Consider the following 21205-nt stretch of genomic DNA (forward strand, 5'->3'; position numbering starts at 1 on the left):
CAGAGAACAGAAGGGAACCAAATGATGTAAAAAAAAAATGGAACCAAGGATTATGCTTTATCATTATGCATCTGCCTCATCAGATTGAGAACATAGTTTATACACAGAGAGCTGCAAGATATGGTTTATGGGTATTTCTAGGATGCCATGTGAATCAGCAGTTGGTTGTTAAAGGCCTACTTCACCGGTTTGAATATGAAGGTGTATTGAATTCTGAGATCCTATTTAGTATAAATGTGCAAAAAAAATTAAAATCGGTTCATCCTAGCCTGAGAAAAGGCAGAAAGAGTGTTTTTTTAACCCTATATTTCAATTTTTTTCGCACATTTATACTACATAGGATCTCAGAATTCAATACACCTTCATATTCAAACCGGTGAAGTAGGCCTTTAATGTATTTCGAGAATAATTGTTGGAATTTGAGAACTGCAAATACTGCGGTGTGCTGTGTGTGATATGTCTGAGGAGAACTGAGGTGTCATCTACCAAGCTGAAGATGGCAGTGCTATAGCAATTATTTTTTAATGAAAAAGGAAGTTTTCTCAAGATCAACAGATAATTAACTGGTTATCCTCCCTGAGATCTCGCGGAAAACAACCTTTTGTGATGACAGGTTGATTATCGCGTGTTCTCCGGATAACGGCAATTATTATTTAAGTATTAAGAGGAAGCAGGTTTTCTCGTTATCATGAGAAAATGTTCTTTGTACTCTCGAGATCACAAGATTATCAACTCATTATTACAAAATAAAGGCATTATACAATTATTGCAATCATGGCCGTTCTCAGCTTCCATAGTGATGGTGTCTGATTCATGTGCATATTTGCTGGCATGGTCATGTGATTATTGCAATATGTGTATGTGTGTGTTTTTTGGGGGGTCACAGTCATTAGTGTGGGTATATAGCCTATGCAATGCACTAACAGGACCCACACACACAGACACACACGCGCCCACCGTTTTGAATTGAACACAAACCAGAAAAATATTAGGCTACATGATGCAATCAAATCATTTTTCTACACCTGTTCATAATGTAATCCCACAGGTTTGTTTTATTGCACACACACGCATGCATACATGGACACACACACACACACACACACACACACACACACACACACACACACACACACACACACTGATGAGCAGTAGAGAGGCGGTCCCTGCATCACGTTTGTTCCAAAGGGTAACAATCTGTTGCCCGGGCATGAGTGTCCCTGAAGAGGGTGTTGACAACCAATCAAAAGGCCAGGAGTTCGCTGGCAGGTCAGGATGCAGTTGGCAGATAAATCCATGAATTCTGATGTCTAATTAAAATGTTGATTAGGATGTCATCCTTGCTGTGATAGCCAAGGGGAGTATTAGACACAATCACTGCACAGTTGCTATATTTACAGGATTTTTATAGACAATAAGCGTCAGTTGCCTGTTGCTTTGGCAACCCACATGGTCTGAAATATGCCAAACCTAGTTTCGGCCTTATTTGACATCTTTCTATTATTGTGTGTCCTTAAGAAGTTTAACGGTTAACATACGTATGCAAGTTGTTAAACAAGTAATTAACAATTGCTGCATATAGCTCCGTGAACGCATGCACATATGTGGCCACTAGATGGAAGAATGCAGGAGAGAAGCAGCTTGTGTAGGCCTATGTGGCAGTTTGTGTCCCAGCAGGATTCATCGTCGCTGTCACTCCCACAAAGCCGGGCCTGTGATGTCCCAGAAAAAATTGAGGAGTCACTGATAAAAATAAAAAAAACGTAACATGTCCAAAGTAAAAAGACAAATACAGAGCCCTGCATCTATCTCGTAAATTCCTCCCTCTCCCGCTTTCTTTTATGTGTCACTCTCCCTCCACCCTTTCTTCTGTTCCTAGCACTTTTTCCTCTCTCTGACATGCGCACACACATGCAAGACTGAGAGGGAGAGAGAGAGAGAGAGAGAGAGAGAGGCAGAGCATTCATTACTCTGAACTGAAAATACATGGCATACATTCAAAGTGCCAGAGGTGAAATCCTCTTCAGAAGTCAGTGATCTCAACACCTGCCCATGGCTGATAGGACTGTGCGTGTGTGTGTGTGTGTATTTGTGTGGGTGTGGGTGTGTGTGTGTGTGTGTGTGTGGGGGGGGGGGGGGTGTAAGTGTGTGTGTGTTGCCTGTGCCTTTGAGAGGAGCACTCTCAGTGACGGCTTACAGAGAGACAGAATGAGGACGTCACAGGTGAGTGAATTTGCTCAAACTGACAGGTGTACGCGCACACACACACACACACACACACACACACACACACACACACACACACACACACACACACACACACACACACACACACACACACACACACACACAATCATGCCTCGGACATATTGAACTGTCCACTTCTCTCCTTCTTTCTCTCTATCTCTTTCAGACACACACACACACACACACACACACACACACACACACACACACACACACACACACACACACACACACACACACACACACACACACACACACACACACACACACATCCATAGCCCTGTGGGAGCCAGCTGGGTCCTCTGCAGCAGCGCTATCACACATGAATAACCAAGGCTTCTTGTCTGCTCTGCAGCATTCAATAGGCTACCTGATATGGCGACTTATAGTGTGTGTGTGTGTGTGTTGTGTGCATGTGACAGAGAACCATCCAAATGAGAGCACACTGACTTGCATGTGTCCATTTCAATCATAGTCAAACTGAACCAGAGTGAAAATGAAAGACAGAGAGGAGGAAAGGGGGAAGCAGTGCAAGGAGCGGATTGATCAGCCCTCAGTACGATGCTATATTGATCGCCAGAGGTTTACTCTTTGTTCTAGGTTTCCTCCACAAGGAGAACAGGGTCAAGATCATTTAGGAAACAATACATCTAAAGCTGGTTTTGTTTACAGGCACTTTGAAGAGTCAGGCACTTACTGTGAGGGAAGTTTTCCAGCCGAAGTGACTACTACTTTAACGGCACCACAGAGACATCCGGCTGCAAAACGCTCACTCATCTCTGCATGGTTTTGGTGTTATTGATGGATTCTGTACATCATGATGAAAGGTGCCCGGGGGTTGTGCTTTTGTTCTACAATCTGGAATCGAATTAGCAAGCTGCATTGTTGATGAAGTTAACAACTGCTTATTTAAAAAAAATCTCTTCCTGTGTACAGGTTTCTGTTCCCGCCATGGTTAGGACTAGAGTTGACACCTGCTTTCTAAGGTACAGTTTCAGGCTTATGAATGGTAATGTTGGCCTACCGATCCACACTTAAGAACCAGTGTTAGAGCCATATTTTATGTTAGTTTAAATTACATTTTTATATTAATGAATTCCTAATTGATTTAAGGAATGTTTATGTTTTATTCTTATTTATTTAAATATTAGATTTCTGTTGGATTAATCGGAGGTATAGCCTAATTAGAGGCAGCCGGCATAGAGTGGGTTGGGTCACCAAACAGCCAGGTTAAGAACAAGGATATGAGCCATTGACAGGGTGGAACAAGGGGGAATCGAGACTGCTTTAGACCTCACGCTCACACTCACTTAGCTCATGCTCAACAAGTTGAATGAAATGTTCTGTGATAAGAAAGAAAATAAATCACCTGAAACGAGAAGCAAGACTCTTGAGTATAATTGAACAGAGAAGTGCGAGTCCAGCGAGCGATCCCCTGTACGGTGAAAAGTTTAAAACCAAGGTTAAGAACTGGCCACGACAACCAGACTGAAATGTTTCAACAAGTTTTTTTTTAATTGCCTCTTTCACATTTTGTATAAACATTCACGTTTTAGTGATCCACTCCAGTGTGATGACTTGATGATCCCTATAGCCGTTAAATAGAGCACAGAAATTCCTGTCCTTCTCAGGTGAAATTGTACTACATGCATGATCTCTTCACTTTCAAATTAGTAGCACCATCATCAGGTCTAAATCTTATTTTCTGTCTATTTTCTAAATCCTATTAAACTTTAAAACGAATGACATTCCCATCATAATTCATATAATATATAATCATCTACGCATCAAAACACAATCACTACTTCGCGTCTGCTATTCTGTTGCTATCTTCAGCTTTATTAATCAGCACTGTTCACTCTAAAAAACTATTTTTTTTTTAAAGTCTGAAATTGAAACATCCTGTTCCCGCAAGGTATAAATGTAGCATGATAATGTCAAACAGCAGTGAACATGTCGCTGTGGGAGGGAGGAGGGGGGCTTTCTGCAATATTTATTTTTCCTCCGTGGCTAAGCCGGTAGATGGAGCAGAATTTCTGACAGCAGGAGAAATGAAAGGTGTATGTTCTTCAAATAAGAGGGGGATTTTGGGAGGACTGCTCTTGAGTCCTGTTTGTCTGCAAAAGCCGTGTTTTTTTCCCTCCTCACGTTATTCGCTCTCCTTCCTTCCTCACTTCTCAGTCATCTTTAGAAAGCAGCAGAGCACACACTGTAAAACCCAAACCCAACATTTCCATTTCAGCAGTGTAAGCACACATGGAATCGTCTAGCTTTATTTATACTGTGTATATTAGAGCAAAACAACTATTTATCAGGGCTTTTCCACTTTGTTGGGAAGTTTATTCCTAACAATTTTTGGCCTTTACCAACTTTAAGAGAGTAAGTATGGAGACTTTTGAATACAAATGTTTATCATTATTTCTCCCCTATTAAAGGAGAGGCCTCAGGGTACATGCAAATGCAAAATCTTTTGAGTTTGATGCATGGGTTGAGGGTTTTAAAAACACCTTGGCAGGGAGCAGCCAAGATTTGATCTGAAGTCTGTCCCTGAACAAGGCCCCGAATTATGCTGCCAGCTGTTGCGGGCACATTTGACAGACTCTTCTTAGCAAATGAAAAAAATAGAAAAAATTGAAGAAGATGCAACATTTTCTGGGGCATTTCTTCTTTTCCATAATAATAATTATACCATAATTTTCTCCAAGACCCTGCACTTCTACCTAACTGCTAGTGCTCACATCGTCTCCTACTAATGCCTGAATATGTCTCCATTATTTCAAGTCTCCTCATCCTTTCCCATTTCTTCTCTTCCCTTCTTTTTCAACCTTTTAATCTTCCTCTCTGGTCCATCCACCTGTTTCTCCTTCCCTCTCCTTTACCATTTCAGATGAAAGCACTTCTTTCTCATGGTCTATCTGTTGCACACAGTGTCGACGTGGAGCCTCACTCCTCCTTAAAGACAAATTGATTTCACGCTCAGATCCTTAGAGAATAAATCGCAGACCCTCCACCTGCTCCCATCTACGTCTCCTTTCCCCCTTACATCTCACTTTGGCCCCCCTTCACATCCTTACCGGGCCCTTTTCTGACACACACACACACACACACACACACACACACACACACACACACACACACACACACACACACGCCTTTGAGTCTGGTTTGAGGTGTTTGACAGCCGATTGGGCAGGAGGGGCACTGAGAGAATTAGAGGGAGAGAGGGAGAGAGAGAGAGAGAGAGAGAGAGAGAGAGAGAGAGAGAGAGAGAGAGAGAGAGAGAGAGAGAGAGAGAGTAAAACAGTGAAGGCCGGAGGCATGTGCAGGGGTGGAACAGGGCAGCTTCTGGAAAGGCTGTGCGTAGGTAAATTGAGGAGCTATTTTCATGCCACATTAAGTTACACCAGCCTTCCTGCACAGACAGAGGAGGCTCGCCTCTATTGTGAAGGCTAATAGTCAACGAAATGGAGTTATTACCCAACGCATATAGGCCCAGCATCAAAGACGGGGGGAGAGAGAGAGGAGGGCAAGACATGAATTCCAATGGATTGTGACAAATTCTGCTATGCCTCCAGCTCATCCTCATTTCATTTAATATGCTTCAAGTTAAGTTTAATTTCGGAATGGATATCTGGGTGAATGGGATCATAGTCTAAGGGGGTGTGGGGGGCAATAAGAATGTCCATCCGTGTCGCTGATGTCTGTCCACTGTCTTTAACGTGGTGGTCGTATATATATAGGTGACCTTGCATTGGCTTAACATGTCTGTATTAGTATTATTTCCAACACCACACTTGCAGTGAATAAATATATAATATAGAGCCCCCGTCACTTTTCTAAACGCCTAACACTGCTAAGATGTGTAAGTGTATTAGCTGTACGTACGGCATCTGAAATGGGTCACTATATGCACAGGTGTCAATGGGGCAGGAATCCAAAGCCTTATCATACACAACATGTTCCCAAACACCTGTCAGTCAAGTCCCCAGCCAATGTTTGTGAGAACAGATGATGCTATCGAGATGTTAACAGTGTTGCTTGTCAGCCGGCGGGGGAGGGGGGGGGGGGAGCAGCAGCGGTAAATTGTCTGTGCAAAAGCCTGAATTTATTGACATTGTTTGCATCATGTTGTGCCATCACAATACTACAGCATGTATATCATACCCTAAGCTCTAAAATGATACATGTAAAATAATGTGTATATTATTTAATGTTGCATAATTCATTCGTTGTTTTGCATCGGGGACCAGGAGCAACACTCTGTACAACACTGAACTGTATCCAGATAGATGGCAGTAAACTACCTCTTCACCTTTTGTATGTGCTCTAACTTGTGCATGGTTGCCATGGTGTGCAATTGTAATGAAATAATTGGTCTTTTTGTACCAATATCATGAGTCTGACTATATCATACTATGTTATTGTGTCACAAATGTAAAACACACACATAAACAAATGTCACATTTAACTCCTTTAAAATGTATTGACTGTTTTTCATGTATTTCATGCTGTACAACGTCCACTTAATTCAAACTTGCCATCTCCAAAAAATTATTTGTGCTGATTATGCATCTCTTGCTTGTACCTGAACGGGTGTGTAAACAACTTCATTAGCTGTTCATACCAATTCCAATTTTCTTTTTAGAGAAGTCTGGCTAAGAAACCTATACGGAGGGCTGTGGGTGGGAAATGTGTTGACATTGTGCACGCTGTTAACTCTAGTAGACCTTCAAAGCCACTAAAAGCCCTTTAGAACAGACAGAAAGAGCAGACGCAAGACCAACCCGCACCACATAACAGATCATTTCCATTACCCCTGTGAGAATAACACATTATATAATGTACATGCAAAGAAAACTGTTGCTAATTGAGGAAAGAACTGGACGTCCCTGTCTAAAATATGTCATCTGTTCAAATGATGGGAGACCATAGTGTTTGATTGCAAAGAGTCTTTATTTTTCCTTGTGTTCAAGTACGGTCCTCTCTCAGCAGTCATCTAAGAAGCATGGACACACAATAACACACAACTCGCACCAGAGCCTGAGCATCTTCAGGTGGGATTTCTCTTTTGTCTCCATTGAAAGGGGGGGGGGGGGAGGGGGAATCGGATCAGCAGCTTCCACGTTTAGGTCAAGTGAACAAGAGTCCTGTTGTACACCACATAATCATTTTTTCTCTGCGAACATTTGTTGCATTTAGTGACACTGACATCTGCACATAAAAATTATATTTATATTTATATATATATTTATATTTATTATTTATAGATTCATAGATTTGTCATTCTATATCAACATTTCATTTTAGTGATTTTTACCTTGGTTTTTCATGTTGTTAAACCGGACAAACTGTCAGTAGGAATGCCTTGTTTGGACACTGATTTATACAGGAACCCACACGCACATACACGCAACAGAGGCATACACACACTACTACACACATGCATGCATAGATACGCTCACTCAAGTTTTACGTGTACACACACGGGCCACACATCCAGTCACATACATGCACACGATCACAAACACACACGCACACACGTGTCCCTGCACACACACACCCACACATGCTCAGCCAAACACAGATAGGCAGGTCTGTACATCTATGGGAGGGAGATGTTACCCATGATCCCCGACAATAAGTACTGCTTCACCTGATCAAAACACAAGAAAATCAAAGTTACAAACAGCAGAGGGAGTCATCCTGTCATTGTCTGTAAACGTCAACAGAATGTCCCTTTAAAGTCCTTTAGGACTGGCCCACGAGGTGTAAACGTTTGGCACAATGTCATGTCTTTCTCTTTCTCTTTACTGTACACTGAGATGTACAATATCCACGGTGACTCTTGTTAGACGGACCAGTTTTTATGAACAAGTGAAGATGAGAAACCACTGAAAGTTGACATGGTTGAACCTTTCAGCTCCCCAAAAGGAAAAGAAACCCTTTCCTAAGACAGAGAGTGTGCTTTAAACATACACATATTTTCTTTAGGCAGTGAAAAAGCACTTTTGTTGACTGGGGGTAAGGAGCAATGCTGCTCTGCCGATCCGATGCGCTGGCAGCCTTGAGCTGCTCTTGACGTTTGAGCATGTCCACAACGGACTTCACTTGTTAGAGAGAGAATAACCCAAACACAGCGGAGTTTCCTCTCTGGCTAGGAAAAGGGCAAAACAAAGGTGTCCACTGACATCCTTCTTTTCTGCTTCTTGTTTTTCTGCAATTAACTTGTTTTGTTGCTTTTATATTTTTCTGTCAGTAGTCAGTAAAAATGGATAAAAATAAAATCATATTTCCATAAGTTGACCCATCAAAAACATGTGTAATATACACACTATATCACCTTTGAACTGTACAGAGCAAATAAAAATGCCTTTTTAAAAGTGAAAACTTAGAAAATTACAAATGAAATAAAAAGACGCCAAAGAATACCCATAAAATCAAAGTCACTGAAGATGACAGTCCCGTAGGCGGCAAGGCCATTGCAACAAACGAGGTGAGAGAAAAGCAGAGCTACGAACGTATGTCACTTGGGTGAAATGGTAAACATCTACTGCTTGCCTTGTGCCTGATGTGCTTTCATCTTTCTTTGTGCTTTTATCCATACTCACCTCCTCAAGAACCCTCATGTCATCTCGCTCTCTCCTCTCTACCTCTCTTTTCTCATCACAAGGTCAGGCCACTCCTATACAGTAAGTAAGAGCTCACCCTCATCTGTTATGTCTTGATCCCGTCCCTCTTCTCAGCTGCGTTCTCCCTCCGCCTGCTCCTATTCTCTCTTCCCATATTCCCCTACCCACTTCTCTCTCACCTTTCAAACACACTTCTTCATAACTACTCCCACCTTATCCACTCACCGGTGTAATGGAGCTGACTTTGAAGAAAAAAGAAAAGAAAGAAAAAGAAAACTGAAAATGTCGACATGCACATGCACAGTCTCTCTTAGTCACTCGAACTGACTTCACTTTCTAACCACGTGTAGCTCTGTCTTCCCCCTATATTTCAGAGAACACACAATTTCCAGTTCCCGTGACTGTCACCTTGGGTTAATCTGCTGTTGATCGCTTGCAAAAAATAATCCCCTTTCACACACGCACACACAGACTCCCTCTCAACCCCCCCCCACCCCCCTTATAATCATCATAGTCTCACTAGACCCAGGAGTCAGGTGAGGCCGGGTAGTGGCTGGTCTCGTAGTTCAGTTCGCTGTACGGCCGAGAGGCCGAGTAGAAGTCCACGTAGTTGCCGGTGGATTTCAGACCCAGGTGCATGCGCAGGTCTTCTCTTGGGTCTCGGGGCGGTGCGCTGGAGCCCGGGGGCTGCTGTGGAGGGGCCTGGGGCTGGGCCTGGGCCTGGGCCTGGGGCTGTGGCTGGGTCGGGGCAGGCGGAGGTCCCTGGTCCTCGTAGTAGACCTCGTCAAAGCTCCGGCTCTGGCTGTGCGGCGGGGGCTGCGGCGGCTGCGGCTGGGGGAAGGAGGGAGGGGGAGGGTAGGGGTCGTAGTCTTTTAGCACGGCCACTGACGGGCTGTCCTGCTGGGGCTGAGGGGGCACAACGCAGGGCGGGGCCGGAACCTGGCAGAGGTGGAGGTGGAAAGGTGGGTATGTGGGAGGGGGTGAGGTGCAGCAAGCAAGAATGGAGGCATGTGGATATATAGAGGGAGCAAAGTGAAAAGAGGGTGGGGGAGATAGAGGTAGAGATGAGGAGGGGGCCAGAGTGGCAGGTAGAGCGTGAGCACATGGGGGAGAAAGGTTTGGTGAGGCAGGCAGCTACGGGTAATAAAAAGGCTCAGATAGGAATCAGCTAGGGAGGGACTCCATGCTGTGAATTTTCTATTACATGCAGGCACTGAAAGGGGCAATCTCTAACACTGTAACTTTCACAGCCTGGTTGTGTGTGTGTGTGTGTGTGTGTGTGTGTGTCTGTGTGTTGGTGTCATATGTGTTGAAACCCATTGCTCACACACCCATTTCAACAACAGTGGTTCAGTAGAGTTTAACTGCCAGTGGTAAATCTGGAGTTTGTAACCATACAAAGGAACTCACACAATCATTGATGTATTGAACACAGATGCTCATGAAACCAAAAATTTAAATTCCAATCTTGCTGGTAAAAGTTAAAGCTATGATGCGTTCTGTCCCCCTCTCGTCACCAGCACAGTCATTAAACACAAGCAAATAATTAGTCCAATCAAGCGAGGTAATGATTTTAATTGCCGGGTTGGGTGTGATGATGTCAGGTTGCAGTGTTTGACTCTGTGCTGAGCTGAGGGTGTGTCTTTGCATCACGCTCTGCCGGGTCGTCTCTTATCACAGTGAGACACCTTTTGTGTGCATGTAGGAATGTGAGTGTGTGTGTGTGTGTGTGTGCGCTATCTCTCCTAACAACCAGCTTGTTATGACAGCATATGCCAATTTATGAGAGCCTGGATGACAAGCATGTACCGCTAAAAAAAAAAAAAAAAACCCTGCTGTGCTGCTGGTGTGTATATCTGTGTGTACATTAGAAAACGTGCTACATTTATTACAGCACCATTGACTCACCTGGTTCTGCTTGATATCATCACTGGCGGTCAGGTAAGAGTTTCTGAACAACGTAGAAGTTCCGCAGGATACTTGGACTGGACCGATGGAGGATAGAAAGAAAAGAGAAAGACAACACTTTAATGTGAATGACCATAGTACCACTACTACTGGGAATAATAATAATAATAATAATAATAATAATAATAATAATAATAATAATAATAATACTAATAATAATAATAATAATAATAATAATCCACAGATTAACAAAACCCTGTGTGAAATTGTACAATCAAATAAAAGCTAATTGGAAATGTCTGCAGCTTCTATACAAGTCCAGCAATTAGCCTGTGCCCCCTTCTCCCCTCCCCCCTTCTCCCTCCCCCCGTGACCTCAACAAAACATTGAGAGTAACGGATTAGAATGAATAGTTAGAAAATGAAATACAAGAAAAAGAGACCAATAGTTGTAATAGAAGAGAGGGGGAGAGGAAGAAACAGAGAGAGGAGCGATGATAGGCCGATACTGGGCAGAAAGACTGGCAAAGATAGAGGAAAATAAAAGTGTGTGAGTAAGAGAAGAAAAATAGTATGACGTGGAGAAAAGACCGACAAGAGGAGGAGGAGAAATAGGGAATGAAAATAGTTGAGAAAGAATGATAAAGAGGGGGATAAAAAAAGAATAATTTAATTATTCTCGGTCGCTCCATCACACACACACACACACACACACACACAGACAAGCGGGCGCACCTGCCATGCCGTCTTTCCGAGATGTGTGCTCTCCTTTGTTGCTATGGAAACCAGCGTTGGTTGCTGTGGAATCGTAGTCCATCTTGCGTTCCTTCAGACTCATCATCTCTCTGGGGGAGGCTGGGGCGCTCGCTGCACACACACACACACACACACACACACACACACACACACACACACACACACACACACACACACACACACACACACACACACACACACACACACACACACTAATGAGCAATAAACCTAGAACAGCATGCACCTTCACCCTCGGCATGCTTGTATATGTTTCTTGATCGTTCAAGGTGCACAGTCATTATTCATCATTTATCTTGTCAGCATAAAGGGTCACCTCCAGCATGCTAAAGGACTTTGGGGAATTCATGCAAACAGACACCAGTTTTTGGAAACATTATTTGAAACATTATTTGAAAATCAAATTGTCTCAGTTCAGACACCGTTTTCTCAAAAACAGTAGTCATCTTAACACTGGACATAATACCATCACAAAAACAAGCATTATTTGACAATGGTGCCTTAAACTAGAACAATGGCAGGCCACGTAACCCCAAATCCTGTAAAAGATGGAGTTCTCGGGCAAACAAATGTACAGCCAAAATAAAAATAAAAGTTTTCATACATTTTCAATCAAAACTATTTTTTTTTACTTTTATTTTATTTATTTTATTTTTTGGGGGGCATTTTTATGCTTTATTGATAGTGTAGACAGAGCTGAAATGGGGCAGAGAGGGGAGTGACATGCAGAGAACGACCACGGACTGGAATCGAACCCGGGTCCGCTGCTGGCTACCAACTGAGCTAAGGGCGCCCCCTTTCTTTTTACTTTCTGCAACTAATAATAAATATACTTATTATTAGCCTCAAATGCAATCCAACTGGTGTTTCTAACACCTGCACTGTTACAGTACAGCTGAGCTTGATGGCTGATTTCCTCTCAAACAACAGCCTATTTGAATTTCAAATTTATTCTACAACTTCACACCTCACAATTTTTCCATTTGTGTCACTTTCTCAAGCTTTCAGACCAGATCTATTTGACACACATGCATGCATCACCACACACATGCCTGTGCGCAACCATACACACATGCACAGACCCAGCACACATAATGTATAGTGTCCATCTCCCCCTTCTCTCTCTCTCTCTCTCACACACACACACACACACACACACACACGCACTAACTCAGCATATCACAATGTAATCCCCTTATAGCATACTTAAAGTGCTTACTCAGTCCCTGTTATCTTGACACACTGAATTTCCAGAATCCTGCATACCTGCATCTGCTAAGCTAAACATTCCTTTAACTGCTTTAAAAAATGCATTGCATCTATCTACAGTATATACAGTTTATATATAGTTTATATAAAGTATACTACTCTCCGAAGTGAAGGACATTCAAAAAAATAAGCTCTGAACCTGCATTCAACTGCTTTGAGAATTGCAGATGCAGGACTGTAGCTACTAGAGAGGAACAAGTGTGCAACAATACTCAAAATTTGTGTGACTACCCATCACCCACACACACACACACACACACACACACACACGGTTAATGGACTGCACTCTCAGTTGCCCAATAATTACAATTTTCCCCCAAGAAAAGATGTAAAGAATGCCACTAATCAGTATAAAACACTGTTTGTTCTCTTCAACAGCTCTCCAATACCGTTATAATAGCAGCTGTGCAAAACACTTACATGAATAGCCAAATAGAATAAAGGCTTTTTTAAGTGCCTTTGAATCTCACTTTATACTGAATGCTAAATACTACTTTACTTTTTAATCCAACCCTTCATTATTTGACATGAAATCAAAGGCACAAATACACATGATTCGCGACTTCTTGGTTTGAATGTAACTGCAAACATTTACAGTGCCTTGCAAAATTATTCATACCCCTTGAAATTTTTGACATTTAGTCACGTTATAACCACACGGCTACATTTATTTTATTGGGATTTTATGTGATAGACCAACACACAGTGGCGCATAATTGTGAAGTGGAATGAAAATGAAACGTGGTTTTAAATTTTTTTTATGAATAAAAAACTGAAAAGTGTGGCGTGCAAAAGTATTCAGCCCCCTAAGTCAATTACAGCTGCAAATCTATTTGGGTATGTCTCTACCAGCTTTGCCCATCTACAGACTGACATTTTTGCCCATTCTTCTTTAAAAAATAGCTTGAGCTTCAGATTTAGCATCAGATTGGATGGAGAGCGTCTGTGAACAGCAATTTTCAAGTCTTTCCAGATATTCTCAATTGTATTGAGGTCTGGACTTTGACTGGACCATTCTAACACATGACTATGCTTTGATTTAAACCATTCCATAGTAGATCTGGCTGTATTTTTAGGCTAGTTGTCCCTCTGGAAGGTGAACCTCCACCCCAGTCTCAAGTCTTTTGCAGACTCTAACAGGTTTTCTGTCCTGTATTTGGATCCATCCATCTTCCCATCAACTCTAACCAGCTTCCCTGTCCCTGCTGAAGAACAGGACCCCCAAAGCATGATGCTGCCACCACCATGTTTCACAGTGAGGATGGTGTGTATAGGGTGATGTGCATTGTTAGTTTCCGCCACACATTGCATTTTGCATTCAGGCCAAAAACTTCAATTTTGGTCTCATCTGAATATGCTGTGTCCCCCGCATGGCTTGTGGCAAGGGTTGGAGGAAGGTGCTCTGGTCAGATGAGACCAAAAAGGAATTTTTTGGCCTTAACGCAAAGTGCAATGTGTGGTGGAAAACTGACACCCTATACACACCATCCCCACTGTGAAACATGGTGGTGGCAGCATCATGCATTGGGGGTTCTTTTCTTCAGCAGGTACAGGGAAGCTGGTCAGAGTTGATGGGAAGATGGATGGAGTCAAATACAGGGCAGAAAAACCTGTTAGAGTCTGCAAAAGACTTGAGACTGGGTGGAGGTTCACCTTCCAGAAGGTTAAATACCCTAAACATACAGCCAGATCTACTATGGAATGGTTTAAATCAAAGCATAGTCATGTGTTAGAATGGCCCAGTCAAAGTCCAGAACTCAATACAATTGAGAATATCTGGAAAGACTTGAAAATTGCTGTTGACAGACGCTCTCCATCCAATCTGATGCTGAATCTGAAGCTTGAGCTATTTTGCAAAGAAGAATGGGCAAAAATATCAGTCTCTAGATGGGCAAAGCTGGCGGAGACATACCCCAATAGACTTGCAGCTGTTATTGCAGCGATAGGTGGTTCTACAACGTATTGACTCAGGGGAGCTGAATACTTATGCACGGCACGCTTTTCAGTTTTTTATATAAAAAAAGAATTAAAACTATATTTCATTTTCATTCCACTTCACAATGATGCACCACTTTGTGTTGGTCTATCACATGAAATCCCAGTAAAATAAATGTACGTGTGTGGTTTTAAATGTGACAAAATGTGGAAAATTCCAAGGGGTATGAATACTTTTGCAAGCCACTGTAGTAGGGCAACAGAAAGAGAGGAAGACAGGAGCCACAGGCTTTTATAATGATTTGACACTTTTGATTTTCAATTCTTAGCATTTGACACCTCTGCAGCGAATGCCATTAAGGTGTATGCTCAAACCTGTCACAGTCACCCCTAGAGACGGTGCCATCACCGCTGGTTACGGTTACCGTGGGGAACTGATTTGTAACTGCTGGATATGAGAGGCTGGGAGGCTCGATCTATCTGCTCAAAACACAGCAGGACCCTGTGGGGGCCGTGATACATGCAAAAGGTCTCTCTCTCTCCCTCTCCCTTTGCATCTCCCTCTCTCTCTGCCATCCCCTACTTCTGACTATTTCACAGTTTTACCACTTTATCCTCACTCTCCCTCCCTCTTTCACTCCCCCTTTCCTAGTGAGACTGCACCGCGCCATCATTACTCCTCCTGCTTTGATCCATCTCTGAGGGGCCGGATTGCAGTCTACAGCATATGCACAGAAGAGATAGAGATGCGTGTGGGTGTGAGTGTATATGTGAGAGTGTGTGTGCGTGTGTGCATAATGCAGCCAGTATAAAGAGTTAGAGATCAGAGGCAGAGGTGAGAGAACAAAGTAGAATTGCTACAAAGAGGAGCACATGGACATGGAGAAGAATGAAACGAATGAACGAGAATAGGAGGATGACCAGGAAAGGTAAAAGGGGGGAGTGTAGAGAGAAGGGAGGAGCGGGAGAGAAGATCTGTCTATGCACAATCACCTTAAAAAAAATGTCAATGTCGCTGGTCAAAGTAAAAGCCTCATCCTTACGTCCTGCGCACTGCCTTAACCATCCCTCAATTCCTAATTCTTCTTGCCTTTTCTCTTTATCTCCCTCTCTGTTTATCTCACCCACCTCTTTCTCTGTCCCATCTCTCTCTCGCGCTCTCTCTCTCTCACACAAACACACACACACACACACTTTTCTCTCACTCCCTCCGTCTCTCTCTCTCTCTCTCTCTCTCTCTCTCTCACACACACACACACACACTTTTCTCTCACTCCCTCCGTCTCTCCCTCTTAGCTGGGTCCTTGAAGACCTCTGTAAGCCGCAAGGAAGGAAAAGTACTTTTCTGCCTCATCAGCTTGCTAAGCCCCGTGTGGAGAAAGCACAGCTAAAGGCTCTTCTACTACTGATGCTAACAGCTAATGCTAATGTGCCCTTTGCTGAGCATGAAGGCCAGTGGCCCAAGCTAAAAGCTAACCATAATCATACTTTACAGAATGGAAGCCTGTGGGCGTCGAGCACAGCTCACAGCTATTTAGCCTGGTGGAAAGACTGATCGACTGGTAAATGTTGATGCTAGTAGCTAATGTCTAAATTACAGCTTAGGATCCATATGTGTCCTGTTCAGTCTGGTTATACTCAAGACTCACTTATATGTGCACATATGTACATCTTTGTACTAATTGCTGATCTAAGTTCATTCCCTGATATGCGGGGAATTTTGTCACATAGGTTACATGATAACAAGAACAGAGCCAAATCTAGAATCAAATATAACCTTTAATTTTAATTAAAATACCTGCTGTTGTTCCACAGAAAATCCTGTGGTTTTAATAATAGTATTCATAATGATAATCATCATCCTGCCACATAAAAGAACAGCTTGGCATTTGGGATATAGGCATTTTCACTTTCTTGCTGACTGTTAGATGAGAATGATACCAGTGTCTTGTCTGCATAAAATATGAGTCAAAAAGCTATTAGCTTAGCTTAGCATAAAGACGGGAAGAAACAAGACGGTAAGATATGAAGTACAGTATATAGTATAAAAAATATATTAAAAAAAAATCTTTGGACAGAAGCAGGCTAGATATTTGTCACTTCATCCAGTCTTCATACAACAAGCTTATTTCCCCTAAAAAGGATCCATTATTTTTTATACCTATACCACATACAAAATGCTGAAATAAGAAGTAAAACAAAAACAAAAATAACACTATCACCAAATATCTTTTATTTTATTAAACCTTAAAATACTTTTAAGCATTTCTACAACCCTAACATATTGAATCTCATCAAGAGTAATAATATGACGGTGAAACACTGAAGCAGGTAGCTGATTGGCTGTTAGAAAACACCTGGCACGGAAACTGCCTTTTTGATGACTTCTGTTTCATCAGCTCTAATCTCATTTCCTGTTCGGGGTGATGACACTCCATTATGTCTCTGATCCCCTTTTTAACTTTTTCACCTGAACTTCTCCAGGCCCAGGCGATGTTGCTGAGCCTGATGTCTGGTAAAGTGAGATTATACACACGCCTTCATTTAAACAAAATTGACCTGGATTTTAAATTAGAAAGGGAATCTCACTTGGTACAACAGTCCTTAGATGGAAGGTCTTCAACTGAAACTGCTGGTTAAGGTAAAGGAAGGAACACACACACACACACACACACACACGCACACGCACACACGCACACACACACAATATATGTATTGTAAGTGTTATGTGTTCCTCACCAGAGCGGTTATTTGGTGACGTCCTGACAGGGGAGACGGAGGGAGTTCTTGAGGAAGAGTAGGGCCTCTGTCTGTCTCTCTCTATCGTTGAGGCAGAGCCCACAAAGTGATACTGGGAGTAACCATCCTGCAAAAACAAATTGGTTACAATTTGGTGATGAAAAACTGCACAAACACTAAAAGCAAATATTCAGTTGGTGGATTTCTTTTTGTCTCTTTTTTTCACTGACGTCCATGAGTAAATGTGTCCAAAAAGGGTTAACCTTCACAAAGTCAGCTCTCTTTTAAATATTAAACTACAAATAACAAACACAAGTCATGATGCATATTCATTATAGACATTTGAGGAATATATATTTTCGGAACTACAGTACAGTACATCAAACTTTTCATTCGAAGCACTCGGCAAGATAATTTTTTTTTCAAACAATCTTAATGATGCCGCCAGTTGGGTAAGTGTGTAGTAGGAACTGACACTTTAACAATGGACACAACACTAATTCAGTCTTGATGAATCACAGAACGAATAGGTTTGGATATAAAGCTCTCCGTGTACCCATGATGCAGCATACAATAACTGTTCAATGCCAGAGCTTTGAGGCACAATTGGATGATACACAAGTTGAAGACACAGTCACACTACATTTTTCTACGTATGAATTGGTTGAAAGAAATGTTGCACAAAGCATCAATTTTCATAAGGTCAGAAAGGATCACAGTGAATCAGAAGTTTGTCATTGGCTGTCTGTCAGAAAAAGCAGTGGTGTGTAAACTTCTGCAAATTTCACTCAGTATTGGATTTCTAGAGTTCTTGGCACACACAACCACCCCAACGCTACAAATGAACACTCTTGAAACCAGCCTTAGCTTTATCGAATATCCCACTGTCCTTGTAGAAAAACAAAACAAAATTAAAATCACTAACAACTCCACAAGAGTAATTACTGCCAAGCCAATGACTTTGTCTCTGCATTAGTTAAGCAGTGATTGGGGCAAAGCTCTTTTCATAAAAAAAATGGATTAGAAGTGTCAACAACAATCATAGAGCTGGAACCAAATTCAATTTAGCATTAAGATAATTGGGTTCCTCTGAGAGAAGAAAAAGCAGCAGGCAGAGGATAAAGGATCATAGTTTCATCCTAGCTTTACTGTCTGACTGGGGGCCTCGGCTGCACAGTGCGACACTGGTTAGACTGCGGTGAATCACTTCGGTACAGTCAGGCTAAGAGGAGGAGAATGAGGCAGACAGCAATGGGGGGAGGAGGGACAGACAGGGTAGAAGCTGAGAAAAGACAAAAAGATGAGAGAAAATAATGAGCGCTAGGAGGAGGAGGGAGAGTAATGACTGGAGAGTAAAGATAGCAAGAGGAGGAGAGAGGTAACCAGAGGGAGGGCTACAGATAGAGGGGAAGAAAGACAGCCAAAAGAGAGAAGGCTGGAGTAGTCCCATGTCCTCCCCTGACTCCTATTTCCAGGCACAGCACTGAGGACTAATAGACAAGCTGGATCTACAGACACACAGCAGTTCAAAGGTTTAGCTCACGTCTACTCTCCGACATCTCTCTCTCTCTCTCTCCATCCCTTCCTCCTTTCCACTTCTATTTTTTTATCCACCACTCCTTCAGTCTTCTCACTCACCTTCTATTCCTTGAGTTCCACCCCCTCCATCACATCTCATTATTAACCATGTTATGCTACCCTGCTGCCGCTGTGCAATTGGACACTGTCAAGCTGTCATGCTCCTCAAATGAACATAGTCACTAAGTATTGAATGATGAATGCATTTGGCAGAGTGGTGTGGGCAGTCTGCAGAAGGGGCCCTAGAAGCGACATGAAGAAAGGTTGTACAAAAAAACATAGAAAACGTTTTAAAACGTCTTATTACAATTAATATCTTTCTACATAAATGAATGAACTTTAGAACTTGACATAGTTTATTTCTTTATTGCTTCTTAAGTAGCTTTAAAGTTGTGATATAGGTCTGCAGTAAATATTATATCAGATTGTTCCAGCTACTCATTGATTAATTATGTTTATGGTCAAATATAGTATTTCCAATGATTCCACATAAATCAGCCTGAATTCCTGCGATATCAACAAAAAGAAAAAAGACTATGCATTAGTTTGTAATGTCTGGCCCAACAGTCAGTTAGTCAGTCAGTCAGTAAAGATTTCATGGGTTTAATAAATATTAAAGCAACGTCAAAATTTCTTATGAGACAAAATCCGACAGTGTCTAGTTTTTTCCACATTATCCAAGGACCAATGCTTTTTTCAGTATCAGTGAGTACACTCCCTTAAATCCATAATGTAGAAATTAGACCAAAAAAAGAAAAAAGTATGGGTTGCTAGGCAACCTTTCTGCCTATTGCTCTCACCCTCAGTGGGTGGTAAGTTGAAGGTCGCCTGAATGCGAGGTAAAGAGCGATTACTGCCCCAACAAATTAGGTGTGTGTGTGTGTGTGTGTGTGTGTGTGTGTGTGTGTGTGTGTGTGTGTCCTGCAGTATTCATGCCGGACAGCAATTATGCCAAACATTGTAAAAGGTTACACATGATGAGTGGTAGATCCCCTCTGGCCCTCAGTGACTACTGAACATTGTCAATTTTTCTGTCCTTCAATACTTATCCCTCGCTCACTCATTTCACACTCATTTTCAGATCTACAGCTGCAGTCGTTTCACTCAAACAGGATCCATCTCTCAAAGGAATAACGTTCCTCTGACCTTTGCATTCTTTATTGTGGTTGCTTGTGGTTCCAGTGATTTAGGAATTGACCTTTACACTGCTGTTGCATTTATTGTAAATGGCTCAGAATACTGTGTGCTGCAGCTCTTCCTATCCATATTCCTGAAAACTGTCATCAGCCTCTAAAATGCGACACTCCATGCGTCTGAGTCTCACCCTGTTTAATACAGGTGAACATCAGAGGGAAACCAAGCAATACACAGAGTTTATGAGCCCCCAGGTCGGTCTTGGTTGATCTCTTTCTCATTGTCTTCTACTGTTTTCACTGTGTGGCAATGGATGATGGGTTGATGTGGGTTCCCAGATGACAAGATATTAAGTATAGTATATAAAGTAAATAATTAAAACATTTACTGTATATGTTTTAATATTTGGACAGAAGCAGGCAAGCTGTTTTTTCCCTGCATCCAGTCTTTACCATATAATCTATTATACATAGGGGAGAACGGGGGAATCTGAGGCATCGGGTAATGTGAGCCACCCCCTGTATCTAGGCAACGGAAAACATTTGTGGTCATGTGATATATATGTTTTCAAGCCCCTCTCATTTCCCCATGGCCCTGAAAGAGAGGACCTCATGGTGCTGTGGTAAGCATGTTTTTTTCACCAAAATAGGTATTTTGCATGTAAAAGTAAATTTTCTTGCTGTCAACTTAATCAACTGTTGTGCCAAAGCAAATTTATTCACATAGAAAAACTTCTATCATACATGTTGATGAACTACCAACATATGAAACCATGTGACCCTGATATCTTGAACGATAGAGGGTCTGGCCACGATCAATAGTAATTTCCAACTCAAGGGGCGGCTCCTACTCGTGCATTTCAAATGCCACTGCACGCAGTTGGATAGCACTACAACCAATCAGAGCGATGCACAAGGTGACGTAAGCCCCGTTCGTTTAGCGAACAGCTGTTAAACTGTTAAATTAAACGTCGGTCGGCAAAACAGAACATTC

At 42.2% G+C, this 21205-nt stretch overlaps 1 protein-coding gene across 3 annotated transcripts in view; it reads right to left on the reverse strand.

Annotated features, from left to right (window-relative positions):
• Positions 1–9395: 9395 nt before the first annotated feature.
• Positions 9396–21205, reverse strand: part of ctnnd2a (catenin (cadherin-associated protein), delta 2a) — a gene marked incomplete at both ends in the record, with an annotated part of 192969 nt that continues 181159 nt past the window's right edge. For 2 of the 3 annotated variants that reach the window (XM_080050439.1, XM_080050437.1), the window contains 4 exons: positions 9396–9815; positions 10785–10861; positions 11519–11650; positions 17501–17627. In XM_080050439.1, coding sequence (XP_079906565.1) covers positions 9396–9815; positions 10785–10861; positions 11519–11650; positions 17501–17627 — 756 coding nt within the window. The remainder of the gene's footprint in view (positions 9816–10784; positions 10862–11518; positions 11651–17500; positions 17628–21205) is intronic. The other variant, XM_080050438.1, reaches the window with a different exon arrangement.

The sequence above is a fragment of the Ammodytes marinus genome (genome assembly GCF_949987685.1).
Source record: "Ammodytes marinus genome assembly, chromosome: 21".
NCBI lineage: Eukaryota > Metazoa > Chordata > Actinopteri > Uranoscopiformes > Ammodytidae > Ammodytes > Ammodytes marinus.